Source organism: Eleginops maclovinus, chromosome 18 (assembly GCF_036324505.1).
Source record: "Eleginops maclovinus isolate JMC-PN-2008 ecotype Puerto Natales chromosome 18, JC_Emac_rtc_rv5, whole genome shotgun sequence".
Classification (NCBI taxonomy): Eukaryota; Metazoa; Chordata; class Actinopteri; order Perciformes; family Eleginopidae; genus Eleginops; species Eleginops maclovinus.
In genome coordinates this window covers 17,431,734-17,459,716 of record NC_086366.1, presented here as the reverse complement: position 1 = coordinate 17,459,716, position 27,983 = coordinate 17,431,734, and the positions used below count along the sequence as shown (strand labels likewise).

The 27,983-nt window shown below is 41.8% G+C and overlaps 1 protein-coding gene across 1 annotated transcript in view; it reads right to left on the bottom strand.

Moving 5' to 3' along the window:
* Window positions 1–27,983, bottom strand: part of robo1 (roundabout, axon guidance receptor, homolog 1 (Drosophila)) — a 153,777-nt gene that overhangs the window by 84,924 nt on the left and 40,870 nt on the right. The window contains exon 2 of the mRNA XM_063907414.1: window positions 21,554–21,880. Coding sequence (XP_063763484.1) covers window positions 21,554–21,880 — 327 coding nt within the window. The remainder of the gene's footprint in view (window positions 1–21,553; window positions 21,881–27,983) is intronic.

The window sequence follows — 27,983 nt, the reverse complement described above, 5'->3', positions numbered from 1 at the left end:
GGGAAAGGAGGAAATTGTACCACTGCTAGATGCCAACAGGAGTCAAAAAAACCTACGTCAGAGGTAGAAGAGGGAAACAAGGTTAGAAGAGAACTTAAAGGGGGACTGGACAGATGAAGGACAGAGGGTTGGAGAAAGGGAGAAAGAAGGTGACAGAGGGAATGAATGGAAAGCAGATCAAATTGGGGGGCTAATAGCTCCAAAGAAACCCCTGTTATACTTGTCACATAAAGGATGCTGGGAAATACATTCTGAGGGAAAAAAAACTGTAAAAAGGATGTTGTGAATAAATAGAAGCAGACAGGTGAGAAAGGAGAAGAGAGCAGCATGCAAGTGTACTGTGTGTCACAACACATTGCTGCATATACCACGTTATCTGTGAAAATGCCAACAGGGAGATAAACAACTTGAAACGGCACAGTAACAAAGCAGTCAGAAGTAGTTCAATGCAAAAGAGTCACCATTTTTCAAGAGTTAGATAAGGAATCAGCAAAATGCCTCCATAACAAAAAGTATTAACAATTTAATGTCTTCTTTATCACATATAGAATTTGGCAAAAGCTCTACAAAGCTGAAAGAACTCCAATTTGAGGGAGAAAGAAAAGGCTAAGGAGGAGTGGGTGGTTTTCCAGAACAGCAGACAAAGAGAAAGACAATTACAGAGGCTCTAAAAATCTTTTCAGTGCATTTTGCTGGGAACGGTTCCTCTCTCTCTCTTTCCTTCTCCCTGAGTCACTGTGCACTTTTCTGGCCCCATCCCAGCCTAATCCTCCACTTTACCTCCATCTCAGATGATTTCACAGTTGTCACTGAACGCTGAATTTCCTCTTTCTTCCCACAAATGTTGACTGGGGGACATGCCAAGATGGCGCCAAGATAGTAATCTGGCTAGAGATGGTGGAGAATGTGTCTTTTAAACTTTTAAACATTTACCCTTCTGTTACTAGCATTTTCCACGACAGGAAGTTCAAACACTTGGCTAACATAGCCATTTAGAAGGTGAAAACACCCATACTGGAGTTGCAGTCCTTTAGAGAGGCTGAAGAATGACACAAAAGAATGTCCTACACTTAACATTCAACCAATCAACTTTTCAGTAGCCAGGCAGCAGACTCTCTATGAAGCCAGAGATCCAAGTCAAAGACGCACTCACCAGATGCACATGCACACTGAAGGTCATGATGACATCCCCACCTGTCCCCAAGACATCAACTAATGTCCACCAATGTGATGGGAGCCTGGTTTGTGACTGGTCTTGAAGGGAATGAGTCGGATCCGACTCCCTGTCTAATTACAGTTATAGAGGTCAATGTCCTTCCTAAAGCCAATGTGGATTCAATGACACTAAATCCTTCCTTAACAAGCCATGGAATCTATCTGACAGACCGACAAAAAAAACATACAGCTGTGCAGAATGGACGGTTAACAAGACGGTAGCTAATGGTTTAAAATACCGCTGAACATTAAATCCCCTCTGTCATGTCCACAATTGTGCCCATTGATTTCTTCCTACAGCTGCAATACTGTTTTGTTTTCTACACTTCAGATCTGTTGAGCTTCATGCCATGAAGCTATGCCACTGGTATGCGACTACTCCAGGCAAGGAATTAGGTTTGAAACAGGGTCACAATAACTACGCTGGGGCAGTTTTCATGGCATAGACAGCACCATGTGTTACCCCGCTGGTTACCACTACACACAGAAGAGAGAGGTGTGGTAACAGTAAACAGCTCAGACACAGGAATGCACAGGGCAGTGAAAAGCTATACAGTGCCATTCATCACAGCACCAAGAGCTCAGCAGAGCACAAATATCAACGTTTCCCCCCCACACCCTGTTCCACAAACAGATTTCAACATACGTACTAACTATAATTCTCCCCCATGTGCCTTTCTGCCTATAACTGACTGTCTGGCATTCTTGCAGTCTGTCACTAACGTGCTTGTCAGTGAAGTTTTTTTTATTAATAGCTCTGTGAGTAAACCATTTGAGGTTTAGCGTAATGCCACATAGGCCATGGCGTTGGATGCCAGAAGGGTCACCTCTGGGACAGAATCTCAGAAAAGGCCTCCAGAGTGGAAAGGCACATAGCAGCTGAGGATTGAACGTCTGATACTGTGCATGAGAATGGATAACAAAACAAACAAAAAAATCAGGAAGGGCTGGAGTAAGACAAAAGTCATCACATTAAAATGACTGCAATGAATTGAACTGCATTGGTAGGCAATTCTGATAATATACGAGTCAACATTTGTGTGGACTGACAAGGTGTGTTCAATAAAATGCAAGTGTCTGTAACCAATGAGTAGAGGTGCGGTCCATATACACCGCTATGGATCATTTAGTCCACCATCAACAGAGTAGGGCAGCAGAGCTAAAGCATGTGTGACATTCAAGAGTTGGAGGCGTCAGTGAGTGTGTGTGTGTGTGTGTGTGTGTGTGTGTGTGTGTGTGTGTGTGTGTGTGTGTGTGTGTGTGTGTGTGTGTGTGTGTGTGTGTGTGTGTGTGTGTGTGTGTGTGTGTGTGTGTGTTCATACCTTAAGTGTGCAGGCTCCTCCAAAGCCTTTGGTGATAAATCCAAACATTTCTGTCCAACTTAACCACAACATAAATGTGTCGTAGAATCCAGGGAGCAACAGGCAGCCTCAGGGACGGATGTAAAAAAAAAAGAAGTGACAGCTAGTAATAGATTTTTTTATCAATGTGTCCCCTCACATGGCGAATACAATCACTGTTTATTTCACTAAAGGTTTTTAACTTTCAGCCCCCACGGCATCCATTTTTCTACATGTCACAGTTTGGCAAACAAGCTAGCATGAGTGAGAGCCAGACAATGCTAATGTGTGGCCCCATGTGCTGTGCTCTTTTTCATTCTCATTTAAAGATTCCCAAGGATATTGGATAGGCAAAGGATAGAACAAAGAGCTTGGATTTGAACAGTGTGGAAAAAGGTGCTTGAAGCAGACAATAAAAAAAGGAAACAATGAATGATAAGGACGACTGCGCGGGGAAGATAATTAATGAATAGCGGCGTCAAATAATACAAGTTGTAACAGTGGGACCTCGTGTCCTACTTCTGTTGCGTATTACGCACACACAATGCCACACACACACACACACACACACACACACACACACACACACACACACACACACACACACACACACACACACACACACACACACACACACACACACACACACACACACACACACACACAAACAAACAAGGGGGAGGAGGAAGAATTAGGAAAGAGGTTCAAAAGTGGAATAATAGTGATTTACCAACAGACGTTCCTATAAATATGTCTGAAGAGAATAAAATATGACACCACATGGGGCATAACAAAACAGAGAAAAAAGAGAAAACTGGCAGGGATATTTTTACAATAATGATGGTGAGGTCACTGTAAAGAAATCCTGTCAAAAAATGATAAGACACAGAACTTTAGGTGGGGGTTGAGTCTGGGGTGTTGACAGATTTTTTACTGCAGAGGGTAGTTTTTTTAAGCTTTTATTTGTTAGGCTTTATTAACACAGTCCGAACCACAAGTGAAATATAGATGTCCCAAAAAACGGGACATGACCAATGACCGGTAACTATTTTCATGGAAATACTGTCACCATAATTACATTAATGATGCAAGACAGACCAGGAAATAAAATATTTACTTGGCAGACAATGAAATCAGTTTCCAGAGGTGCATTATATGTGATTTATAAATCAGTATTCAAATATATTCAGTTTGTGGATCTTGCCTGGACATTTTTTCTAGTGCGCAAGTCCCTTATTTCTGTGGCAGGTAATTGAGAGCAGTGATGTGAATAGAGTGTCGGATATAGTGAAGGCCTGTTTTCCCCTCAGCATCAATGTCTCTCCGAGGCCCAGGAAAGAACCATTGTTCTATCAAGGGACACAAAAAAAGGATTAATTTGAATTTGGTTTACAATGCCATGCCTTTCAAGTTAATCCATCTGGCCTGTGCCCTGGAGTTGCAAGCTACTCCCTTCATTCACCATTCACGCTGCCAGCACTCTTTGTCCAGAGAAGGGGTAAATGTCAACTCTACCACTGCTTGGACCGACATAGCCATGGCATATACTGAGAACAAATGAGAAAATGAAGACACAAAGAAAATGGCCTGGCATTTATGGACAAAAAGCTGTTCTAACTCTTAAAGTTGATTTAATTTGCATTTTAAGCTTCATTTTACATTTCACTCCTATTCTGTGCTTTATCCATACTCACAAAGCCAAACTAATGATAATATATACAAGATTAAACTTTCTCTGGATCCAGAGTGTGTGTGAGGAATAAAAAAAAATAATGTCATTCCTTCCTGTGTAGTTACTAAGTGGCTGCCCTATCTGGCTGTCTTGTTGAAAGTGTCAATATGAGTGTCACCATACATCCATCATGTCTGTTTCCTCGCCTATCCCCCAGAAATCCAGACTGTGACAAATGGCTTGATGAGGGACAGTTTGTTTCTTAAATAAAATTGTTTTGGCATTTAAATTTCTTCCCTGTTTAAAATGTTCCAAATGGAGTGGCACTAAAAATAAAATAATATGGATGTGGTAAATTGTGCAAGAGAAGTGCAACACTTCATGCTGTCATTTCAACATTTTGTTGGGGTTTGAAGAGAACTTTTATGTATCCCTGGGTATACAGCAGTCAGGAAGCAATGACCCAAAATCATAAAACCTAATTTACTGCGGATTGGTTTGGAATATGACTGAGAGGGTGACTGTGAGGCACAAAAGTGTCAACAGGGAAACTTGTGGAGCTGAAAAGACACAAAATGAAAAACGATTAATAAAAAACTTTGCTGCCATAACTAGCTAAAATAATAGCACTGGCTCTCCTTCACTGTGTCCCTTATACCGTCGCTGCTGGAGGACGGTCAGACTAATGAACTGTGTTTTTGCTTCTACCCTAACAACCCTAAGGGGACACAACAGAGGAGAAAACAAAGCATTTGCAGCGGACATCTGCAAGGCGAGTTATGTGGAGAAACAACTGAGGGATACAGATGGGGTTTTTGAAGTCTTTTGGCTGATACCTTGTGAACATGCCTTTCAATTAGTTGGATTGGCAATCTACAGCCACAAATATCACTAAACACGAAAAAATGGGAGCTGAACTCAATTAATGCAATTTATATTTCTCCCGAGAGAGCTTGGTAAAATACAGATAATATATACAAAGACTAACAGAGAAGAAACACAGATTTTAATTAGAGATGTTTTATCAACCAATTCTAGCGTCTCAGCTGTCCTCGTGGCGCCACTTAAATACTCCCCTGCATTAATTAGGAAGCTCACTGTAGAGTACATTATGCATATAGAAGTTAATATAACTCTCCACAGATTCTGAAACATTGCACCAGTTCTCCCATTTTCTTCACTTAGCTTCAGCTCCAATAACAGTGCTTCTTACTTTGTCCTTATTAAAGTGGAGGGATAGCAGGCAGGCCAAGTATCAAAAAATAAACAAAACTCACAGTGATATTTTATTCATACATTGTTGTATGCTTTGCCCAGAGATGTTCAAATGCTATGATATAATAATGCCAATTGATCTCAGCACACTTTTTAGAATCATCCCAACTTAAAATGCATTGTCCAATTGACTGAAAAATAATTGAAAATGTATACAAATCATATAACCATATAGTTGTTCCTTTAGGTTGACATCGTATCATAATAAAAATGTGTTAACCTAATTAATGAAGTCAAATAAAAATGGTCAGATGTTTAGCCTAAGGGGGGCTCTGTACTCCAATGAAAGATGTGTTTTTTATAGGTCAAATCTCAGTAGCATGAGGAGGATTTAACTAATATTCAATTACACAGCAGCTTAGTTCTAATATAATCCAGCAGATTTAGCTGTCTGTCAGAGTTTTAATGCATGCAGCATTCAAACTAGTATAAATGGACACAGTGTTGTGGCCATGACAGATGTGTTTAACTTGAAAGATCCTGCATCCTGCTTGCACTTCCTGGTACACAAGCATGCTGTCAACATTGTTTATGAGATGTCTTTTTCACGGGCCTAAAATATCACATTTCTAGCCAGTGTGAAAAGTGAGATTCATATTGCACGCAGCATGAACTGCACTGGGATTGCTACACTGTTGTACTACATTTGAAAGTGTATTCTTTGGAGTGCTAAATCATTGTGAGGCTTAGAAATGGAGAAATGCAGCTCGCAGAGCCCCCCACACATTGAAGAGGTGTATTGAGTCGGACAGGTCATACCACCCCCCTCTCATATACCATTAGTCCAGGCTGTGTGTTGCACATTCCAGCCCCCCTGAGTGTGTCGGAGAAGTGGGGCCCCTCCAATGTGGATCCATGTATAAGTGCTAATCCACTGCTTGGCCATGCTAAACAGTGAACGACCAAACATAAATAAATAAGAATGAGTTGAATCTCTGTCTTCTTTTCCCATTTCAATCAAGTGCCAGGATGGAAACCAGACGGCACGGTCACATTCAGGGGTCAGTTCAGGCTCAATTAAAGAAGGCCCTCACTGAAGAAAGCGAGCGATTATTTTTAAGCCCTTAAAGTGTCTCTCCCTGCTGGCTGAGAAGTAGGGAAGTGGGGCTCAGGAAGATAAAAAAAAAGTGCTTTTACCCTCGATTCGGCCCCACAGCGGCTGTCAAACTGTATAAAGTTTATAAACAGAGACAGACAGGATTAAAGGTGCAAGGAGGGAGGTCAAAGAGAAGCGAAAGGGAGATTGAGGACCCCCACCTTTCTCATTGACAGATACCAGCCATCAGCAAGCTCCAAGTTAAGGCTGAACACCAGGGCCACACTGCTATAGAACAATAATACTTAGACTGCAGGAGGAGTACAGTCTGGAAACAAAACCCAAGTCTATTTATTCATATCTCTCGTTGAGCATTCAGTTATGGGCCAGTTAATGACAGGCACCACACTGACGGAAAAAAGAGTGGGATGTATGGTAGTGTTAGTGGTTTGTAAGCTCAGGGAGTACTATTGTGTTAATGGTGGTAACTGTACAGTAAAAACCCTACTTTTACAAATGATAGCAGCTGGAACTCAGAGAGGGAGGGATGTATCCTGAACATAAGTGCTCTTCAGGGACCTATCCCTGCTTTTTGTCGACTACATCAAAGAGATGCAGCTGAAGAGTACAAAGTACTTGCTGAACACTAGTACTTTGTCTACAAAACTTCCATACCTCTTTCTCCCTGACAGTATCCATGTGTATGCATGACAGGTGCACAGCTTTGTGAAAATGTGGCTGTCATGTTTCTTATTAGCTCAGACAATCCTCCTCAGCACACATTCAGCTTCCATAAATAACTGAGGGGTCTTGTAAAGTGGCGCTCTATTGGTGAACTGGGGATCCCTCATATTATTTTATTAAAACTCTGCTTGATAGCGCAGTCCATTTGATTACTTTGATGACACCCAGCTAGTTGTTATGCTCTACAGCTGTACTGTACACTGTTACACACTACCTCTATCTACTTTCACTCATCACCCAAAGTGCAATTTTAGCCTGATCATAGCACATCTAAATTTCATTATCCCAATGCCAATCCCTGTAATTTTCCCAAATATGGTGATGACACTTATTTGGATCACGAACAAAGCATATATTATTGGACAGAAGAGGACAACTGGGGGCAATCGTAGTTCAGTGATGGAACATGCATGGTGGGAGAAATGTAGATCAAGAACCTTTCCAAGTTAACCATTGTTTACTATCCCTGATTCACTGTGGTCCTGACCCATATGTCATACTGTGGCATTATCCATATCAGACAGAGTGTACCTTTTCTATTGGTCCAGCCAATTACAGGCCCAATGTTGTCAGCAGGACAGAGTGATGCTGAATCTACCTGATGGAAACAGGCATATAGAAGATGTAAATTGGTTTCATCTGGAGCCTCTCCATACACCAAAAGTGTGCATACAAGTATACACTTCCTCACCGACACATGCTGAAAGATGTTCCTTTGGGTCTCATCTGTCTCACTTTGTTCCACAAACTCACTTGTGATCATTTGCAGGAAAAACCTTTGTGAACATCTGTTTAACTTAGTTCTACAGGAGTGCACTCCAACAGTCTTTTAACTTGACATCAAAGCTGAGTGATGAATATAGTCCCCCCAGTACTTAGCAACTATAAGCACTCGCTACAGATGAACTTGAGATATTGGATAAGAGGAACTATTACTAATGTATAATAAAAACACTCCTCTATAATTATTGTATTATATGCATTCAATTAATATTACATTTTTTTTAAATGGCTTATAAATCCTGTGAACTAAAATGAATCAAATCCCTTGACATTCCCAAAACCCAATGACCAATGGGAAACCTGTTAAGATAAAAATATTTTCCTATTATTGAATTTCTCCGAAAGGCCAGATAGTCAAGCTAATACAGGTGTGTATTCAACGTGTAGTTTACCATTCAATCCAGCACACCGTTTGTCTACAACCTGGATAGATAGTCATTCTCCATCTGTGGCTGAGAGGATTAACAGGCATGCTAAGGGAGAGTCTTATCTTACCTTGCAGAGATAAATCGGGCAGGGATATGGTGCTGCTTTGGAGAGCAGCAGAGAGGGACGGAGGCATTTGAACAGAAAAGCCACACAGCTTTCTCGACAGACTGTTTGTTTAAAACCTGGTTTAAGGGTTTCTGCTCTGCTCTGCCTTCCCTCAGGAATGAGTGGCCACTGGCCATGGGTTTCAGGGTTGTTTGGAATGGGAAAAAATGGTCACCTTGATCTCTTCTCCTGTGACAGTTTCCAGACAACAGGAGACAAAAAAGAAAAAGAACTTGGCCTAGTTTTTCTCTGCCTCTGACCAGAGACACTCTCTTGGGTATATCCTGACACCCTCATGTACACTGGTTTTGTGGTATAAATACAACAGAAAGACATGTAGTTTTGACCAAGTCTGAAAACAAATAAATGACCTGTGAACCTTAGGAATTAAATTCACACATCACCATAGGAAAATACATAAATGTGTGCTCTCAAAAAATAGCCTTTTGTGGCAGCCTAACAGCATTTCTACAAAACTACGACACTTCCATCTGATTGACATCCACTCTGTGAATTCTGACATTTCCCTGGCGACATATGCAAAAGTGAATGTTTTAGGACTCTCTACAACTTTATGGTCTAGATGAATAACAGTTGATGTTCAAAATGAATATATTTATAGTTATATGAGGACAACTATAATAATGTCTGTGAGCCTGGAGGACAAAGCTGACTTTATGTGGCTTTGCCTAAGGGGAAATACTTGGAATCTTGAGCGCGATCAAAAGGAAACAATATTTTCTGAAACATTTCCAGCTTGAAAGCACTGCAGCAGAAATTATTTTTGTGGCAAAGTGAATCTGAAAAGCGTCCATGAAGTCTATGATGTACTATACTCATAACGGAGGATTTGTTCTTTGCCTGTCAGTACTAAGACTTATCATTGCTGCCATTTTTTTTAAAGACAATAACTTTGCCACTTGCAGGAAGGACACATTTTAAACATACTGTATTTCTTGAGAACAGGGGAGGCATAAAAAAAAGTGGTAGCTGTTGAATGAAAATGGAACTCTACAAGAACATTTTATTTGAGAAAAATCCTTTTTGAACACTATTTTAATTAAGAGGTGGTTGTGTGAACCCCACAAAGCAATAAGAAATTGTTCATCTGCAAAATGTTCTAAACAATTGTTAATTGCAATGAGCTTCAGCCTAAATAAATACCTGAGGAGATGCACATTTCAGGGAAAATAAGGAATCTTGCTAGAGTCAATATGCATAAAAAAAGAAATATGCGAGCCCAATGTGAAGCTGAAGGAAAGTGTAATTATGGTCTTAAAGGGATATTCAGTTTAATAATGGGACTTCTTTAAGAGCTGATTAGATCAAGTATATGCTCTTATACCTGTGATTCCTGTGCAGTTGAGGCTATAGTCTATAATGAAGACAGGTGGGGAATAATATATTTAGAGAAAGGTGGAGATTGGGTACAGCTGGTGATAGTAGATAGAGGCGTCTTTCATCTTAAAACCATGTCATTAATTGTTGCATATTAAAAAGCTCCCTGACACAAAGAGGGCGTCCTGTTCAAGGTGACCTCTGGGGCGTGAACATCAATGCATCAGGTGCAGGCTAACTGCTCTATTGAAGTTGGGACGCTGCAACTTCAAAGAGACCATTAGAAAAAACACAAATAGAAAAAAGAGAGCACTTACAACAGTTGACATCAATCAATAATGATTTGGGAAATGTATTCACATTCTGTTGACCAAATGCAGTGCTAAAAGGGGAAACATTATTCCGAGCCTTCACCAGAGCGTGATAGCCATGAAGAGTTTAAGAGCATGAATTACATTTAAGAGGAACTTGCATTGTGAACAAACACTGCAGCGCCAAGGGATGAAAGCCAGCTGTCAGGCCACAGTGGCAACTGAGTGCTTCACCACTGAGGACAGTGTCTGTTTGCCAACAGCAAATAACCGCCTCTGGCCCATTTAGTACCATCTCTTTTTTTTTCCTGCAAACAAAAGCAGGCCTGCCACTGAGATGACACAAGCTCTTCTTAGTGGCTACCGCTACAGCGTCCGATCAAACACAGAGCTGTATATGGAACGAGCCCAAAGCCAACACAGTAAAGAACCCTGAACTAACCAGAGTACATGAACAGTACATACTGCCAGGCCAACACAGAGCCATTTAAAGTCCCTTCAATTTTGACTCATTTGTTATCCCTGCATCTGCTTTGCCTGGAAAAGTGGTAATTAGTCATGAAATAAAGTTTAAGAGAAAAGCACACTTAAAACACATAAAATATGTATATTTTATATATAAGATTTAGATGGGCATATTTCAATGGTCAGTTTTAAAGTGAAATAATGCTTTATACAATATGCTAGACCTGAAGTCATGATAGAAATATTAACATTAGTCTTAAGTAGTAGGGCAGAGGCAAAGTCCAAAGTCTCTTAAAAAGGCAGGAAGCAAGGTGAGTGGCAACAGAAAATAGATATCAAACACAAACCACTCCTTAAGTCTGATCACATGGCATTCACACATTATGAAGCTTTACCACAGACAAAGAAAAGGTTTAGAACAACAGCTCGGTATAAAATGACCCAATGCCATGGGGCTGCCAGTGAATACAAAAAAAGGAAATCATAAAAAAGCCCTCCAGTAGGTAAGATAGTTGAGACTGACTTCAGGGAGATATCTCAGCTGGCAAGTGCTTTAACAACCCCCAAATGTAGGCACATGTAGCTATAAACATACACGCACTCACAGACAAATGCTGCACAAACACGCACGCCACACTCCCAGGGACACACACACATACATTCTATAGCAGCATGCTTATGGAAAGTTGCCAGCTGTCGGAGATCTTTAAAAGAACAGAACACCACCTGTCCCCTTATCTTCCCTTTAGAGCCAAGAGAGCATCTCCATCCAACTGGAGCCACCTCCATCTACTCTCTCGTCCTAATGGCAGCTTGTCCGTTATTTTCTATTCAACAATTTATCCCTCTCTTTGTTGTTCTTCCTATCTCTCCTTCTGGGCTTTTGATCTCAAAGCACCAGATTGTGTGCTGTTATTTTCAAGCTCATCAAGGCTCTTGCAAAGAGAGCAATCTACATGTTGTACGTAGAGTCCTGTTGGTGATGAGACCTGATGAGGTTTAGATTTGGGTTAAGGTGGACAGTTTTACCAGATGTTGCTCCTGTTGTTGCCAGACAGGAATTTGGTCATCTGGTCAGTGACAGTGTGTGCGTGATGGGGTGCAAGGTGAAGAGTTCTCTGTCTATGTGTTTACATTATCTCACTCTTACACCTCTGTCCTCTCCGTGCCATTGTTTTGCTTATGGATAAGCTGAGCATGTGGGTGCTGACAGATTTATAGAAGCCAGGCTGAAGCATAGGCAAACTCTGACCAAAGCTAAACTGGGTTTTGCTACATTCAGTGTAAACACCAGTCAGTGTGATACCCTCACAGAACTTTGAGAGTAAGCATAAATGATAATAAAATCATTCCTGGCTCCGGAGGTTAGACCAGAGCTACCCAGTTATGCTACAGTCTATGTACTAAGGTAGAGTTCAGTGCTAATGGCAGCTTTGCTTGGAGCTGTTAAACTAGGGGAGCATTTTCAAAATTTGTGCTGGCATCTAGTCAAATAAAAGCAGCATGTGCAGTTTCCAAGTAACCAGCCGTAGTGAGAATGTGTATATGATGGCAGTGCTAATGGGCCAGAGTTCCTTGGAGAAACATACACACACACAGGCACACAGCCTTTCCTGTGCGTACTGTACACACAGTACAGGAGTACTTTAAACTGGGAAAGCCTAGTGGAAGAAATGAGTGATGGCCCAACCAGCTGTCTGGGAATCGGGGAGGCCAAGCTGATGTTTTTCAGACAACCTGAGCAGCACTATAGCAGATGGAGGTCACTACTGCATAGCAAGGCTAAAATTAACCCAACAGCTTAACGTGAATTAAGCTGGGCCCCTTGGCAGGGAGCTTGCATCCCACAGGAAAGAGGCGGGTGCTGGGCAGGGAGTAGCAGGCCGGCAGGGACCTGACCGCAGCTGAAGAAAGATTTTTATTTTTTTTTAAATCAGCAGGGTACCCTCTGTCTCAGAAATGTCAGTCCAACTCCTCTGAGGTTAAAAGCGAATTTACATGCTGGTTGTGAACCTTGGGTAATGTGATTAAATCCTGGCAACGCACTGAGCGATGATTAACTTATTCTCTCTCCTCTTTTTGCCCTTCCATGCCACGTCTTGCATCTCTGTCAGGCAATCAATAAGCTATTAAAGCTCCAAACAGTGGGGAAAATTAACTTATGGCTCCACCTGCAGAGTCGGCACTCTCCACTAATCCCATTGGAAAGGAAAAAACGAGACTGAACGCAAAGGCCAGGGCCGAGATCCTCTGCAACCGGACCATGATTATCAGCAAGATGCTCACAGAAAAAGTAAAACAGGTTTTAAGTTCCAAGCGTGGCACTTGTGCATTGCAATATAAGACCGTCAGAAAGCAAGAGGAGTAGAGTTACACATCAATACAAGAACGAGAAAAGGGATACAGGTTACATATGTGTTGAAAACTGGCATAGTTGAGTGCCAAATCCTCAGCTATTTCTAGGGAAGTGAATAACTCTGGGACAAGCTATATCCCCCCGGTCTCTGAGGGGCCTTCTGTCCCGTCCATCAGATGGGAGCCAATCGGCTAAATGGAGCTGAGGCACCACTGACAGATTAGAATCTGATACTAGTGCAAGGCGAGAGAGAGAGGTCTGGATGGGAGAATAGAAATGTCACCCCCGAGCCTAACAGCAGCACTATGGTCATACAATACCCAGCCTGACTGAGTCACATGTCAGCTATTTCAAACTTACCCAAAGCAACTGACTACTGTTTGAATTTTGAAAGGATCCTCTCCACTTTTCTCCATTTACACACAATGTCCCCATGTCTGTCTTTTATCCAACTCTTTGCAGTGTATGGTTACATGGAGATCCTTTGTGTCCTTGCCACACCCTGTTCAGAAAGGTCACGCAGGCACAAAGAGGAGGTGACGGTGTATCTGTTCTATTCATCATGTAGTGAGGCTGCCCTTCTGTTTATGGTCCTAATTACAATATTAAATATGTTTTAAAACACTCCATTTAGGATGATTGTGATCAGCGCAAATGTTGCTAACAACAGTCTCTCAAGTTAATTACATGACAAGAATAAAACTGGGACTAAATATTTCAGATATGACCTGCATACTTTCAATTATGTTCAGTGTTAGCTTGTTGCTTTCACTGTTGTCATTAGTGCATTACTACCATGGTAGTGAAGTCAATCCCTCCATTTGTAACGCGAGACCCAGAATGCTGAGTGTCTGAGGCTTATAAATCAACTGCTATCATTACAGAGAGGTCAGAATAACAGAAAGCTTGCATGAGGAGTACACCCCGATAATGAGCAACAACTCTCAAGTCATAGCGACCCTATTTCAGGACACACTCACGTATTGATGACACGACAAGGAGAAACTAATTTTCTCTCAATTGTTGCCTTAATGATCAGATTAGCTACCAGGACAACCAAGGACAATTAGATGACAATTGGATGCCATCATGTATCCCCTGTTTGCGTTTGTCATTGACTGATGGCAGGGCAGATACTATACACAGTCAGCAGCATATAGACTGCATTTCATTTTTAGTACGACAGCAAAGATCATTATCAGTGTTTAGCTCTTATGCTTACATCACCAGCTCTTTCTCCTTCTCTTTCTACAGGCTCAGCAGCATGCAACTATAATACAAATATCAGATAACCTCCCCTTTTCCAGTCCCTTCTTCTTTGCAAAGGCCTAGGACATAAAGTCTCTCTTCAACTCAATCTTTCACTTTTCACAGGAGACAGAATGAGAGAAAGCAACAAAGTATGAATAGAGAAGAGGGAGAAATAGAAAGGAGAGGAAAACACGAGATAGCATGTTGGAAAGGGAAAACATATCAGATAAAGGCTGATATAGCACAAGGGGGCACAGCCACTGTTTCCTGTGTTATCAGTTCATTGAACCTGAGCAGAATCAGCCTGTGTTCCTATCGCTATGGCTGAGCAACTAAAACTTTTCCTCTCCACAACTCCACAAACCATACCATTTTACAATTTACAGATGCCATTGCTATTATGGATGAAGCATTACATGAATAGTGTCACAGTTCATTGTCCATTATATATCCAGAACCCAAAATTAGATTATTTCTGTGTCATAATATTGCTTCATGTTGCTCTCTTTGCTCAGCAGCTGAAACTCTGTATTCTGGAGCAAGCTTGTCAAGTACGTGCATGAAATTTGACTGTTCTTGTTTTGTACCCATTCTATATTTCAACCGAGAGTTCACAGCAAGGTGTCTGCACTCAGTTGAGTGTTAGAGGTTAGCTGAAAAACTACCAATAGGTGGTGAATTGGTGGTGTGTCTCCTGGGAGTAAACAGTGAAGACATGGGGAAAAGAAAAAACAGGCTGTCACAAGGTCCGTGCAGGCTCACCTTAAGAGGACTGGGTATGCCCCTTCACCACATTTTTTTTAACTTTGCTGAAATGTTGTCTAGAAATCCCTAAAGATCCAGTCTCCTAACCCCTAATCCTCCCTTGCTCCATCGTCTTGGATCGACGAGCATGATAGAAGGTTTCAAGTGAGGGCTTAACCCTGGTTTAATAACCAGAGCATGTCCGCAGAGCAGAACACCTCGTCATATGACCAGACACCAGAATGCAAGCGCACACACACACACACACACACACACACACACACACACACACACACACACACACACACACACACACACACACACACACACACACACACACACACACACACACACACACACACACACACACTTCACAGACACATAAACACACACATGCACACAGACTCTCTGGCCACAAGAGAGGCTCAGACCAAGAGGAGATTACACCTCACAACAAGAGTAATACCCAGGTCTCTGCAGAAGAAGTGGAGATTAGAGTCAGCAGCATACATTCATCTGGTTCTCAAGCACTATCACTAGGAGCATTTATCACGTATGGAGCAGAACCAAAGACACACCTCAGACTAATATGGAAACATGTTGATAAAAGATGCACTAAAAACATGCACACACACAAACAATGTTGTTTAAAGAGGAGAGGAAGTGAAGCACTCTGCTATCAGGGGGCCTCCTGAGTAGAAGAATAGGACCACTGGACTCAAGAGCTCACAAACTCACTGTATCTTATCTGCTGTAGACTAGCACTTCATAATGTTAATATCATACTTCACTATCCTGGGAGCCTGCACCCATCCTACAACCCATGATCCTGTTCTGAGCTATAGCCAGAGGCAAGGATTACATAGAGATGAATAAGCAGTCACTGTGGCGACCAGAAGAAACGCTCTGACGCACAAGAGTTTAGGAAAGGCACCCAGTAGCTCAAGACCTTTCCCGAGATATCTGGGCAATGTCAGTGTGTGCAAATGGATGGGCTGTTACAACCTTCACAAAACTGATGAAAGTGCTTGAAGTGGAATACATAAGTTTGGAGCCATTTACTACATGAATGCACACACAGAAAGCAGAGTCAGTGTGAAATTGTTTCCATTTCATTCTTTATCTTGGAATAGATCAAACAGACAAATATCCATAACAATAAATGGAGCAACCTTAGCCTCCTAAAGACACATTTTATGTCACCATTAAAAAGTACCGCTTTCATCAAGGCCTTGTATGTATTGCTTTATGGTACAATTTCCTAAATTCCACTCGTGACAATCTGATAATGCAGATGATAAGAGCAGAGAGAGGGTGACGGGAAATCACGTGATATTATATGTTGCTTGGCTCATTTTCCTAGTCTCAAAACCTCAAACTGTGCTGAGCTCTGTGTTTTCTCTGAGACACACAGACAGGAAGAATAAAAGGGTTTCTGATGGACTTTTGGAGGCCATGTCTCTCTCGTCTTCCTTGGCCCAGTAGGCTGTCAGAGACGGGTGGAGCATGGAGTGATTGATGGGACTTTGGGCAGACTTCTTTACCCATGTCTGTACACCTGCCCCTTTAGCTCATGTACAGACTCCTTCACATAACACTGCTAGACATTGTTCACTAAACCAGTGTAGACACACATTGACAGATTGATGGAATCAAACACATACACACACCTCGCATTCTCCCCAAACACAGCAAATGTTGCCTCACCCACACTTTTTTTATCGCAGGCTTCATTCTGATATAAACCAACCCATTCATACCTCTTTTTTTCTTACTCTGCAGGATGTGTGCTCTGTTTAGGCTTGGTGCCAGTGTTTGCTGTACGACAACACAAAGCAGCTAAAACCCAGTAAAAAGCTGCCCTGCTCTGGCTCTTATCCGCTTCTACACTGCACTCTTTCCCGTGGTGAACATTTTGAGCTCTTGGCCTCACATCTAGGCAGCAGTATTAGTTTTGGTAGGGGAGGGCTGTGTGTGGGCGAGCTTCATGCTTGTTTTTTGCTCTAAAAATCCCAGAATCAGTGTGACATTTGACACATTTTACAAGACTGAAAGAGACATGAGCATTTTTTTTTATTCACTCCAGGCTGCTGTCACTGCAGGGAGTGTTGGGTGAATTATGTTGACCAATATCTGCCAGTAAGTGTCTCACACATTTTAACATGGTCAAAGTGTTAAGGTACACATCCAGGTCACTAACAAGCAGAGCATGCTGTCAGAGGGTCCACACATTTTTCTTATGCCGGTTTTTGTTGTGGATCGCAGAAATTCTCTGCTGAAAATGGCATTTAGGTTGCAACCAATCACAACAAATAATGCAGCTCTAATTATATGGATTGCATTGATTTATGCAAACACCCTGAAGTGCTAAATTGGTTAGGTTCAACAGACCACACGCAACATGCATGATAAAAAGGTCTCTCTGCATATATAGATTAATAGAATACTAATTGAAATGCATGTGTGGAACATATCTTCCATGCAGAGGTTTCACAAAGACTTAGCTGACAGTTATGTGCTGGGGGGGCAGTGTAATTAGACACTAGCCAGTTGTTTCCCATGTACTGTAATTTCAAGATTAACAGTTTTAGACTGAAAAAACCAATAGCATCAGTACACACACAACAACTCTCAATATAACTTAAAATAAGCCATCATTTATTAAATGAAAGAACAGGGATTTGTATGAAAGCCAATAGCATGACTATAAAACTTTTAACACTGGTAAGAGATGGTAAGCGATCAGGGTTCAGCTTTGACATCCTCATGCACTCACACAGATTGTGGAAGCATTTCAATATAAAACAGATTGGAGAGGAGGCTAAGTCGAGTCTATGGAGTGAGCCCTCTGCTGTGTGTTGACTCATGAAGCAGACCCTGGCTGTGCCGTTTGCACCAATTTGCTCTGAACCTCCCTGAGACAAATAACTGCCACAGAGCTGTAACACACTCTGCCTACAGTCCCCTGGCAGCTTGCCAGCACACTCACTTCTGCTTCTGCTGGGGTTAGCTGTCCGCCTTTTTTATTCTGTTCTTGCTTGCTGCTTTTATTTCACTACATCACTTTTTTGACTCTTCACCTCATAGTCTCGTTTTAAATTTGACACTCTTTATTCTTTGCATAGCAGAATAAGTAGGTTAAAGATAAACATGGTATCCAAAAACAGAGAGCTGATGCACACTACACCGCTCTTGCAACAAGTTAATGAAAGGCAAACACTATGATAGAAAAAAAACAAAAAACTGTGGCAACAGATAGTAAGGAAAGCTGTTTCAGTCATGGGGCAGCTGATAAAGAAATGTTAAACTCAGATCTGTAAAGAGAAGGGGTCTGAGGTTGGGGATTCTGAAGAACAGAAAACGAAGACCCTTAGTATTTGAGATCCGACAGATGTAGTTAAAGGGATTTTCTGTGACAAAGACAGAAAGGTCTTCATGTTGGTGGGTGGTGGCCATGCTGTCTTTAGACGCGCGCATGCTAGCAAACTGTCCTCCGCTCTGTAGATGACCCTTAAGCATGGCCCCCAATCTGTCACAATGAACTCTGCCTGCTTCAACATATCCAATGCCCTGACCTTCTCCTACCAAGAGTCAGCAAAGCCAGCTGGCTGCACATGGTGACAGAGATTCCACAGAAGCATCAACATCAGTGAGATACTCAGATAAACTTGGCAGACAAGAGTTATATGCAAAGGGCCAAATTCAAGTAAACACCCCTTCGCTAATGTTGTTAGTGGCTGTAAAAAGTAAACTTTTCCTCTAGAGTGAGGAGTCTGTGTGTGGATATAAGGCCCAAAGCCAAACCTGTGCAGTCAGCACTGCGCAGTCAGCCAGGCCACCAGACAGCGGGCCCTGAGGTTATCGCCTGCTCAAGTGGAGCAGTGTGCCGTCCATTACCTCCCTTTACTATCTCCGCATCCAGGGAAAGGGAAACAAGCTATTCATAGATTCGCTCAGGGACTCTTACACTGGCGACATGTCACAAAGTTTACAGTACACATTTTCTGACTATATCTTTATTGGTAACTTAATATGAGTGAGCTGAGCACACTCTCTATTAATTTTGAATTATCTTACAGATGTATTCAGCGTTTGGTGAAAGCATGAATGAAATCTAAAGATAAATAGGTTTTTGAAACATAATGTTTTAAATACTTTTAGGCCGTATTTCAATGTGGCCTTACTCTTAATCATTTATCAAATAGCAGTCATTGAGCATTAAGGAAGTTCTTTTTTTATGTTGACATCTCTAATACAAAGAAAACAATCACCTAATAAGTAAAGAATCCTATCTTAAGACTGTTTGAATACACAAGGCAAACAGGATTCATGGTAAGTGCATTAGCCCCAGCTTTGGGATAAGAGGCTAAGATAGAGAGATTGTGGGCTGTGCTGTACATGTGGTTAATGATTAACCAAATAAACTGGGTAAGCTCTCCTAGCCTGGCAAAACAGGACTTGATGAAACTTGGATTATGTTAACAATCGCTGTTGAATAGGGGAAACTGTAAAAGCCACGGTCTTATAATAACATCTCCAAAATGTTGTGTTTTAAGCTCTAAGTGAAAATGTTAGAGGGGGAGAGCTAGTCAAAGTAAACACAATTAAAACCACCACTTCCTTCTTTGGAGTTTCAATGGAAATTAAAAGCCTGGTTGTTCCATCAACACAGTCTTCATCTCGGTAAAACAGCCCCTCTACATTATTCAAGTATAACAGCTAAGGTTTGACAAGCATCTTTAATGGCAGTAAAGCATTCAAAATGCTCTGAAACGTTCTAATACACCCTTAAGAGCCAGATTTGCTTGTAGTTTCTTCACTCAGGAGTTTTAATGAAGCCTTGTGAAGACAACTCAGTGTTTCTGGGCTTTTTCATTTGCAGGGTTCCATCCCGGTTGCTCTGACAACATAATTATATGTAGTTAGGCATGAGCTGCAGAGAGGGGAGTCAGAGACACCAACTAAGCGAGAAGGATAGAGAGCGCTGGAGCACAGTAGCTTGTCATTATGGGTCTTTTTGAACCTTATACAGAATAAGCAACCCAAACTTGAGATTGAGCCAATGGTACTTTTACTCTGGTCCTTGTAAGTCCTGCCAAGTGTCTTGTTTTTCTACTTGGAAAACCCACCTCTAAAATAAACACTATATATCATCTACTACTTGGGAAATATTTTTAGCTTTCTGACCTGTGGAAACTTATGTTGTGCCAAAGATTTGAATTCCTTTTAGGCTTTCTTATATCCATATTTTAAATCATTAATTTGCCTCTAAATGTGTAAGGATAATTACATTAAAAGTGTGCAGATGAAATTGTTGTTGAGATCTTGGCAGGTCTTATGTATTGCAGAATATATGAGGACAAGACACCATCTGGACCACCACTCTCCCAGCCTAATATCAAGTAGCCTCTAAAGGTATCGTATGCATTTAACTAAAACATCACAAATCAGCCTTAACAGCATGGCAGTTTTGTCACATCTGTACCATCAAGAGATTCACACAGCTTTAATCCGTAAAAGAAAGCCCAACTCTGTCTGACCATCACCTCACACCCAAGACCATTACCCTCAAATAGCAAGGAGTCCATGCCAAGCCCTGTAACCTCCCATGCTCCACATTCACAAACATGTACACATTTAAACACACACAAACACACACTCACACACAAACACACATACTTCTTTCTTCCCCCATCTTGATTAGATTACAGTGAGCGGGTTGGTGACAGCCTTTGGGCATGCTAAAAGAGTGGTTGATATCTGAGCTCTCGTCCTCATCCTTCACTCTCAGCCAGTCAAGAGAGCACAGAGATACTTTATCTGAAGAGCTGACCTCACCAACGAAAGCAGCCTTTCAAGAATCATGAGAACAAATTTGTCAACACTCACATAAAGTCTAATGGTAAGAGTTTTTTCTCTCACGACATTGCATACGCACTTAGTGCCTAATATACACATTAACATGTCTCCAAGCCTAGTTGTTGACCCTAGAGATGCTTGAATCCACTTTACGTCAACACTAACCTGTTGTTGCACGAGTGTACCTGACAATAAAGGGGATCTCTGATATTTCAATTAAATGATTGGGAACACTCTTCATTAAAAGATGACTAAACACAGATGAAAGATTGCATTCCTTCTGATATGAAACCTCATATCTATCTCTCTGACAAAAGCAGAATCATGGCCAAACCTAAAGGGCTTTGTTCCCATTGTAGCTCTTGACCACCTACAGAGGGACCTTTAGAGAAGCACTCACCCTGGAATGATCAGGCCGCTTCTCCCCCAAGGCTCCGCAGGCCTACAGAGACCGGTGGGCCAAACACATCCTGCCCATCTCCTAAGAGATTATCCAACTCAATGAACACATTGAGCACAGAAACACTGAAGGAAACTGGAGCCTGCTATTCAGCTGAATCTAAACCAAAACGCTCCCATTCACACCCACACTAGAGGCGAAGAAGAAACAAGAAGGCATGCTGCACTTACTGGCTACTTCTAGCGAGGCATTGTGGCTCACTGCCTCTCCCAGGTAGTTGCGGGCAACGCAGACATAGGAACCTTCATCCGGCTTACTCCGTCGTCCGTGGACGATGCGTAGAAAAAAGAGGGAGCCACTGGGCAGCAGCATGCGCTGAGAACGGGGATTGTCCCTGTCTGTTTCCACCCGCTCTCCATCCTTGTACCACTCCACTGTCGGGGTTGGCCGTCCCTCAGCTTTACAGTTGAGAGTGGCGGGCTCCCCTTTGGAGACAATCAGGTCAGAGGGGTGCTCCACAATCCGGGGTGGGGTGTCCTCTTGGCGCAGACGGGATCCTGAAAAGAAATGAAAAAAGTTCAAGTTTACATCTTACTGCATTTAAACCCTTGAATGGATTTTAAAGTCCTTATTCTGATAATAAAATATGGCACATAGGGCACCTGGGCCTGTTATCGTGGAGTTAAAAGCACATTTTGAAAGACAGCTATACCTTCCTCTGGCTAATGTAATAAGCACATCCTTTGAATACCTTGCACATACTGTAAGTATACATGTTTTTTACCATACAAGGTTAGTATCCCATTCAATTATTTAGAGTACAAACACATTTATGTTATAATTATTTGACTGTTGGGACTCTAAAACTATAGTGCCTTTCTGTTCTTTTGCTCAGCTCTGCAGACACAAATCTTACTTGTTAGGTTGAGAAACGTACTATATAGCCTCAATATTGATCCAAAAGTATGTCTTAGCACCGTAACTAGCTAAATGCAGACGATATAATTGAAAAGGAGTGGAATGTATTATTTCAGGTACAATAACAGGTACTGCAAATGCAAGTAAAGAGCAAATAAACTACCAATCAGTGAGAGAAGTCACCCTTTAATTACACTTACAGCTCCTTTAGCAAAGCCTAGCAATGCTCAAGCTATGTGACTCATTTCTCAGATCAAAGAGCAAAAAGGGAGAAATAGAAGGCAACAGTACACAAGAATATGACACACCTTTAAAGTAAAAGGAAATTAAAAGATACAAGATAAGATATGGATGCAGTGCATAACTTGGGGACAAAGAAGGAGTAGAGATTACATATTGAACAAAAACAGAGCTGCCAACAGCAATGCCAAGGGGGTTAACACCTCTGTGCTATCTCAGGCCATTACTATTGCTCTCCGACCAGTCAGCTGTGGCTATCAAACCTGCTTTACATGCAAATTAGCTTCCTGTTGTTAATTCCTGAGGGGTGGGACTTGCTGGTTGTGTGCCTACACACAATAGTATCTGTATGTGTGTGTGAGGATGAGAGCAGGTTTTTTTTTCCCCCACTTGCCATATCTCCCAGCATAGGCCTTTGGAGCCCATTCAGGACCAATTAAAAAGAGTCTGGTCTAATTGGAGGCACAGGCCTGCAATTAATTTACCCAGCATCCCGTGAACTTGCCACAATGTCTCATCCCTGTGCCCTCCACCCATCCCCCTGTTACCCTATAAAAAAATGGTGCTGAGGAGGCATCTTCTTGTGGTCGCCTTATATATTTTACGTATAGTCAGCGTAATCAGTGACAGCTCTGTGGAAAGATTAATCACTTACGCATATGTGTAGTGTGGTCAATGGCATATAATTAATCCAGTACCCAAATGAAGGACATCATGATCACAAGTCTTGTCAAATTATTCCTAAATTATGACTTTTTTCCACTTTCGTGTTTATATCCTTAAAAAATATTGGTCACAAATGGCAGTGGTTATGAACAACCTTAATATCAAATGAGCCACAAAAGAAAAAGCTACTGTTTTTTTTTATTCACACACAAATAAATGTTTTCAGCCAGCCTATAGTTTAAATTAATGAAGTGATATTCTACACTTGAGGTTAAATGGTGTTAGAATATTACAGATGCAATTTACTGGATGCAATGCCACAGAACACTATTCAAATGTAGCCATTTAAAACCACTCTATTCAGAGCAATTCAGAAATCAGTGCAAGTCATTATATAGCAACTTAGAGGATATGAAAAGCATGTCTTAAGAGACAGTCTGAGAGACAGACAGAAACAGAAGGAGAATTAGACTGAGAGAGAGTGTCATATAAAGCCTGGAGCAAGAATGAATAAGTCTGCTATGTGAGGTGGAATAAAAAATACATGACTGTGCTTCCTGGCTATTGGGGTGGCCTGAACCAATACCAGGCTAATTAACCTCCATTTTGTAATTTACTCCCATCAGAGGCTCTTGAACTTACAAACCATATGCTAACGAGGCCAAGCCCTTTGGTCCGGGCAGCATACTAAAGCAAAGAGCTGAGCTAACATTACTCGCTATGCTAACTTTCACAGGCCCATTATCACCACAGTGACTGCACCACTACCATTGCCATTCAACACCAGAAAAGGCAGGCTAAAATGTTTTATTAAAGAGGACTTTGATGAGCTCCGCCACTATCTGCTCTCCCCGTTCCCTTCCTGATTTAGATAGCTCCCCTCTAATTTAAAAATGGTTTGAAGTTTGGGATTTTATGGGGGAACCATTAACTATTTAGATGTGGCCCACTGTGTGGAGAGCTGTGCAGCAGGCGGTGCGGTGTTTGATCTGTGCCTGTTTGCTGTAGATGATTACAGCAGATCATTATTACGATGCGAAACCGAGCACAACATATAAAGTGACCTGGTACAGGGAAGCTGGTGAGAAAAAACTGGTAAATATACTGTATATACAGCAGTACATATTTGACTCTAAAAAGTGTGTGATTCCTGAGAGGGCATGTGTGTTCTCAGGGTTTTTGAGTGGATGCGAGAATGTATCAGTTACACAATGCTATTATGCTTTCCATGTTCCTGTTTAATTCATTAAGTGTGTGTTTGTGTGTGTGTGTGTGCGCTTTGATGTGCTGATCCCCGCAGACACTTTGAGTGACCCCAGTTACTTCAGCTCCATTACCCCTCAGCAGGGGAAAAAGACACAGGCGGGATAAAGGATTACTCTGTCATAGCACAGAGAATCCCCCTATACAGGTGCATGATTTCAGAAGATGGCAGACCAGCTAACTTCACTCCGTTTCTACAATACGCTCTGAAGACCAAATCTGAGGCAGAAACAAGAGAGGAGCAGAGTGCACACTTCACTGCTGAACCAAGATGTTCAGAGCCTCGTTCTGGCTTCGCTTTGAGTCGTATAACTCTCCCGTTATTTCAAAGCGCTGCCCTTCCCTCTCCTCTGCTGCTTTCAACCGCCCTCTCTCCTACTTTCTATCCCCCTATCGCCCCCCTTCTTTGCTTCCAGACAGAAAATGTGAGATGAGCTAATGCAATACACAGCTTCACCAAAGGGAAGCTGGGAGTTCTATTGCAGGGATCTGATCGATTGGAGCCCGAGGCAAGATTCTCCTTCTCCCCTAACCCTCTCACTTGCTGGAGCACTCTTTTTCTCTTTTCTCTCATTTATTCTCTTACACACAGACACACACAGCCACACAGACACACACACAGTTACACTATGCTTGAGGGAGCCTTTGCTTCTGAGGAGGTGATTAAAACAACCTACAATTCTCTGCACTCAATGCTAAAAGCAATTCCTATAATGAACAGCAAACCATGAGAGCCCATCAGCAACAACGTGCACAGTGAATTGAATGCTCTCACACTCCTATGTAAAAAACACCACAAGGGTCCAGACCCAGACTAACCCATATTCTCAAAAAGTATCTATGCATCCTAGGAGTCATGCAGACCTTGTGGGTATTTGCCCATTCTGAAATCTAGGCTCTTTCCCCACAATCCAATCACTGATATACAGAGCATGATCTTGGGAATTGCGGTGGTGCTCAAGAAGCCAAGGTCACTCTGCTGTCCATTCGATCACTCGGCATACATTGTATATTAACATTATGGCTACCAGCTTTATATTGATTCATCTGTGTCTTGAGGCTAAACTTGATTTTCACCCTGCAACACGAGGTAATGTGCCGTGAATCTGTATTCCAAGAGATAAGCCTGCTTCCTCAATCTGACAAAGAAAAAAATGTTCGTAAAAGACAGACTGACACTGATAATGCATATAGCTCATAATGTGATCCACTGAGCAGGACTCATTATGCCCTGGTCCTCCTTGTGGTTATCTATCGGATTTGGGAGTGCTGCGAGAAAAACTCATTCAACATAAATAAATTGTACTATCATTCGTTGTACTTATTCCAAATCATATGTTTGGAATAATAGGGTAATTCAAAATAAATCCTTCATTCCAGCTCAACCATATGTAGCGGTCTCTCTAACTGTGAGTCTGGATAGAATAATGGACTTAGACATATGACAACAAATGGATACAAATCTTAATATACATACTGTATATATCATACATCACAGTAACAGACAGGAGAAGTCATTAAAGTTTACTTTATTATGCCTGATTCTACGGTGCTCTACAGCCCCTTTGGCCCTTCTAATTCCCGTACTATTGACACTGCACTGCACTTTTGATTTAGTTATGGAAGAATTTCTATAAAAATATTTTCGGTTAGAATAAATGCCAAGATGTCAACTATAAAAATGCAATAAATGATTGTCTTTGGTGCTACAAAGCTTACATGTCTGGGAGGCAGCAATCGATCCAACTACTCTGACTGAAAACACAGAGGATGACCCTGCAACTGCATCCTAGACTCGGACCAGCCTCGGGACAGGAAACAACTAAACAGGGTCATCTCTGTCAGAGCCATGGTCTTTCCTTAAAAACAGCACATACGCCCTTTGCAATTAAAGCCCATGTAACGCCACAGGCGACATCATGTGTTCTGCATTTTTCTTACTAATCACTCCAAGCGAAGGGAAGCAGAGAGGCAGGCAAAAAAGAAAAAAAATGAAACACACAAAAACAATCACCTAGCTCAAGTAATAAGTTCAGGTCCACTGATTTCCCTCACTTAAAAAAACAAATGTGCTTTTGGTTTCACTCAGCCTTGTCTTGACTGAGTGTAAGGAGGAGAAAAAGAGCCAGGCACTTGCCTTTTACCTCCGAAAACTCACACGAGCGAAGGACAGTAAGGCTATCTAGATCTGTTGTCACTGAGGTCCCCTGAGGTTGGGAGACAGGATAATGTCTCTACTACCTTGAATGATTAATCAAACTTCCCAGAGCTGGGTCATTCAGTCTATTCGCGTTACAGATCAAAGGATCCCAGCCTATCATTGCATGTGATTATATAAGCAATATTGTGGTAAAGTTCAATTTCCCCCCGTAAAGATAGTCAAGGTCACAGAATCTCATAAAGAAAGATTGTGAGGTGTTGCAGGAGCATGAGCCATATCATCACACCGCATATCAGATGTCCAGCTGAGCAATGGCACAGATATGGAATATGGGTGTGTGATAAGAAAGGCTGAGCACTGTAAGACACTCCCTATCTACAGTCCCATTAATCTGTGATTAGGGGACCTAAGAGGGATTTATGGCAGAGATAAGAGCAGAGGGCGTGTCCCTTGGGTTAGCCAGGCGGACACTGGAGCCACGCCTGTTTGGGAGAGAGCCTGCCAATAAACGGCTGAATGGAAAAGAAAAGGCACCCTTCTCTGTTGAATTAGAGAAGATAACAGAGAGAGAGGGCAGAGATAAGAGGGAGAAATGGGAGTGAGGGACGGAAGCGTATAAAAAAGGCAAGGTACCGTTCTCCTGCTGCTCAGATGACTGGAAAGAGAAACCAAATCTTTTACCGTTTCAACATCAGGATCCCACCCTGGAATTCTCTGCATGAATGACTTTGCCAGTTGCATCAGATCAGACGTGTTTTTAATGTTACACAAGGCTATCACTTACACTCCTAAGAGGCAGGATTAGAGCCCTGTGTGCGAGTGTGTATGGAGACCCGGAGGGGGGGGTGATACAGGGGGATGATGGATATCTTTATGGCCTCTTTCTTTCCTCATCTCTTTGTCTCCGTTTACCAAACAGAACAGGGTATGGTTTCCTCGCTCATGCTACGGCAGCACTTGAGAATAGATATCATATTCTAAAAAATTTTTTTTTTTTAAATCAAGGCAAAATACTACCACTACTTGAGTTCACACACAACACCAAACGCAACACTACACGTTTGGACTGTTTATCTGTATTTGCTGTTTTAGGAAGTCCACACAGATTATTACAATGCTTCTATATTGATATTTGAGAGACTTCTGCAGACTGTAATGCAAACTTGAAATAAAGGTCCTTTGTTATTGTTAGGGCCAAGACATTGAATAAGGTTAAGGAAGTTATAAGAAAAATACAACAGACAGTGATTACTCTGCAAGGCACCTGACAATGGGATGTATTAAGTACTTTATCAGACAATAGTAGGGTGAGAAACAGGAAAGTTGCATTACTTATAAGTAGATCAACGTGTTGTAAACTAAAAAACAAGTGCCGTAGTTAAATAATTCAATTATTCTGTAAATGGGGACTT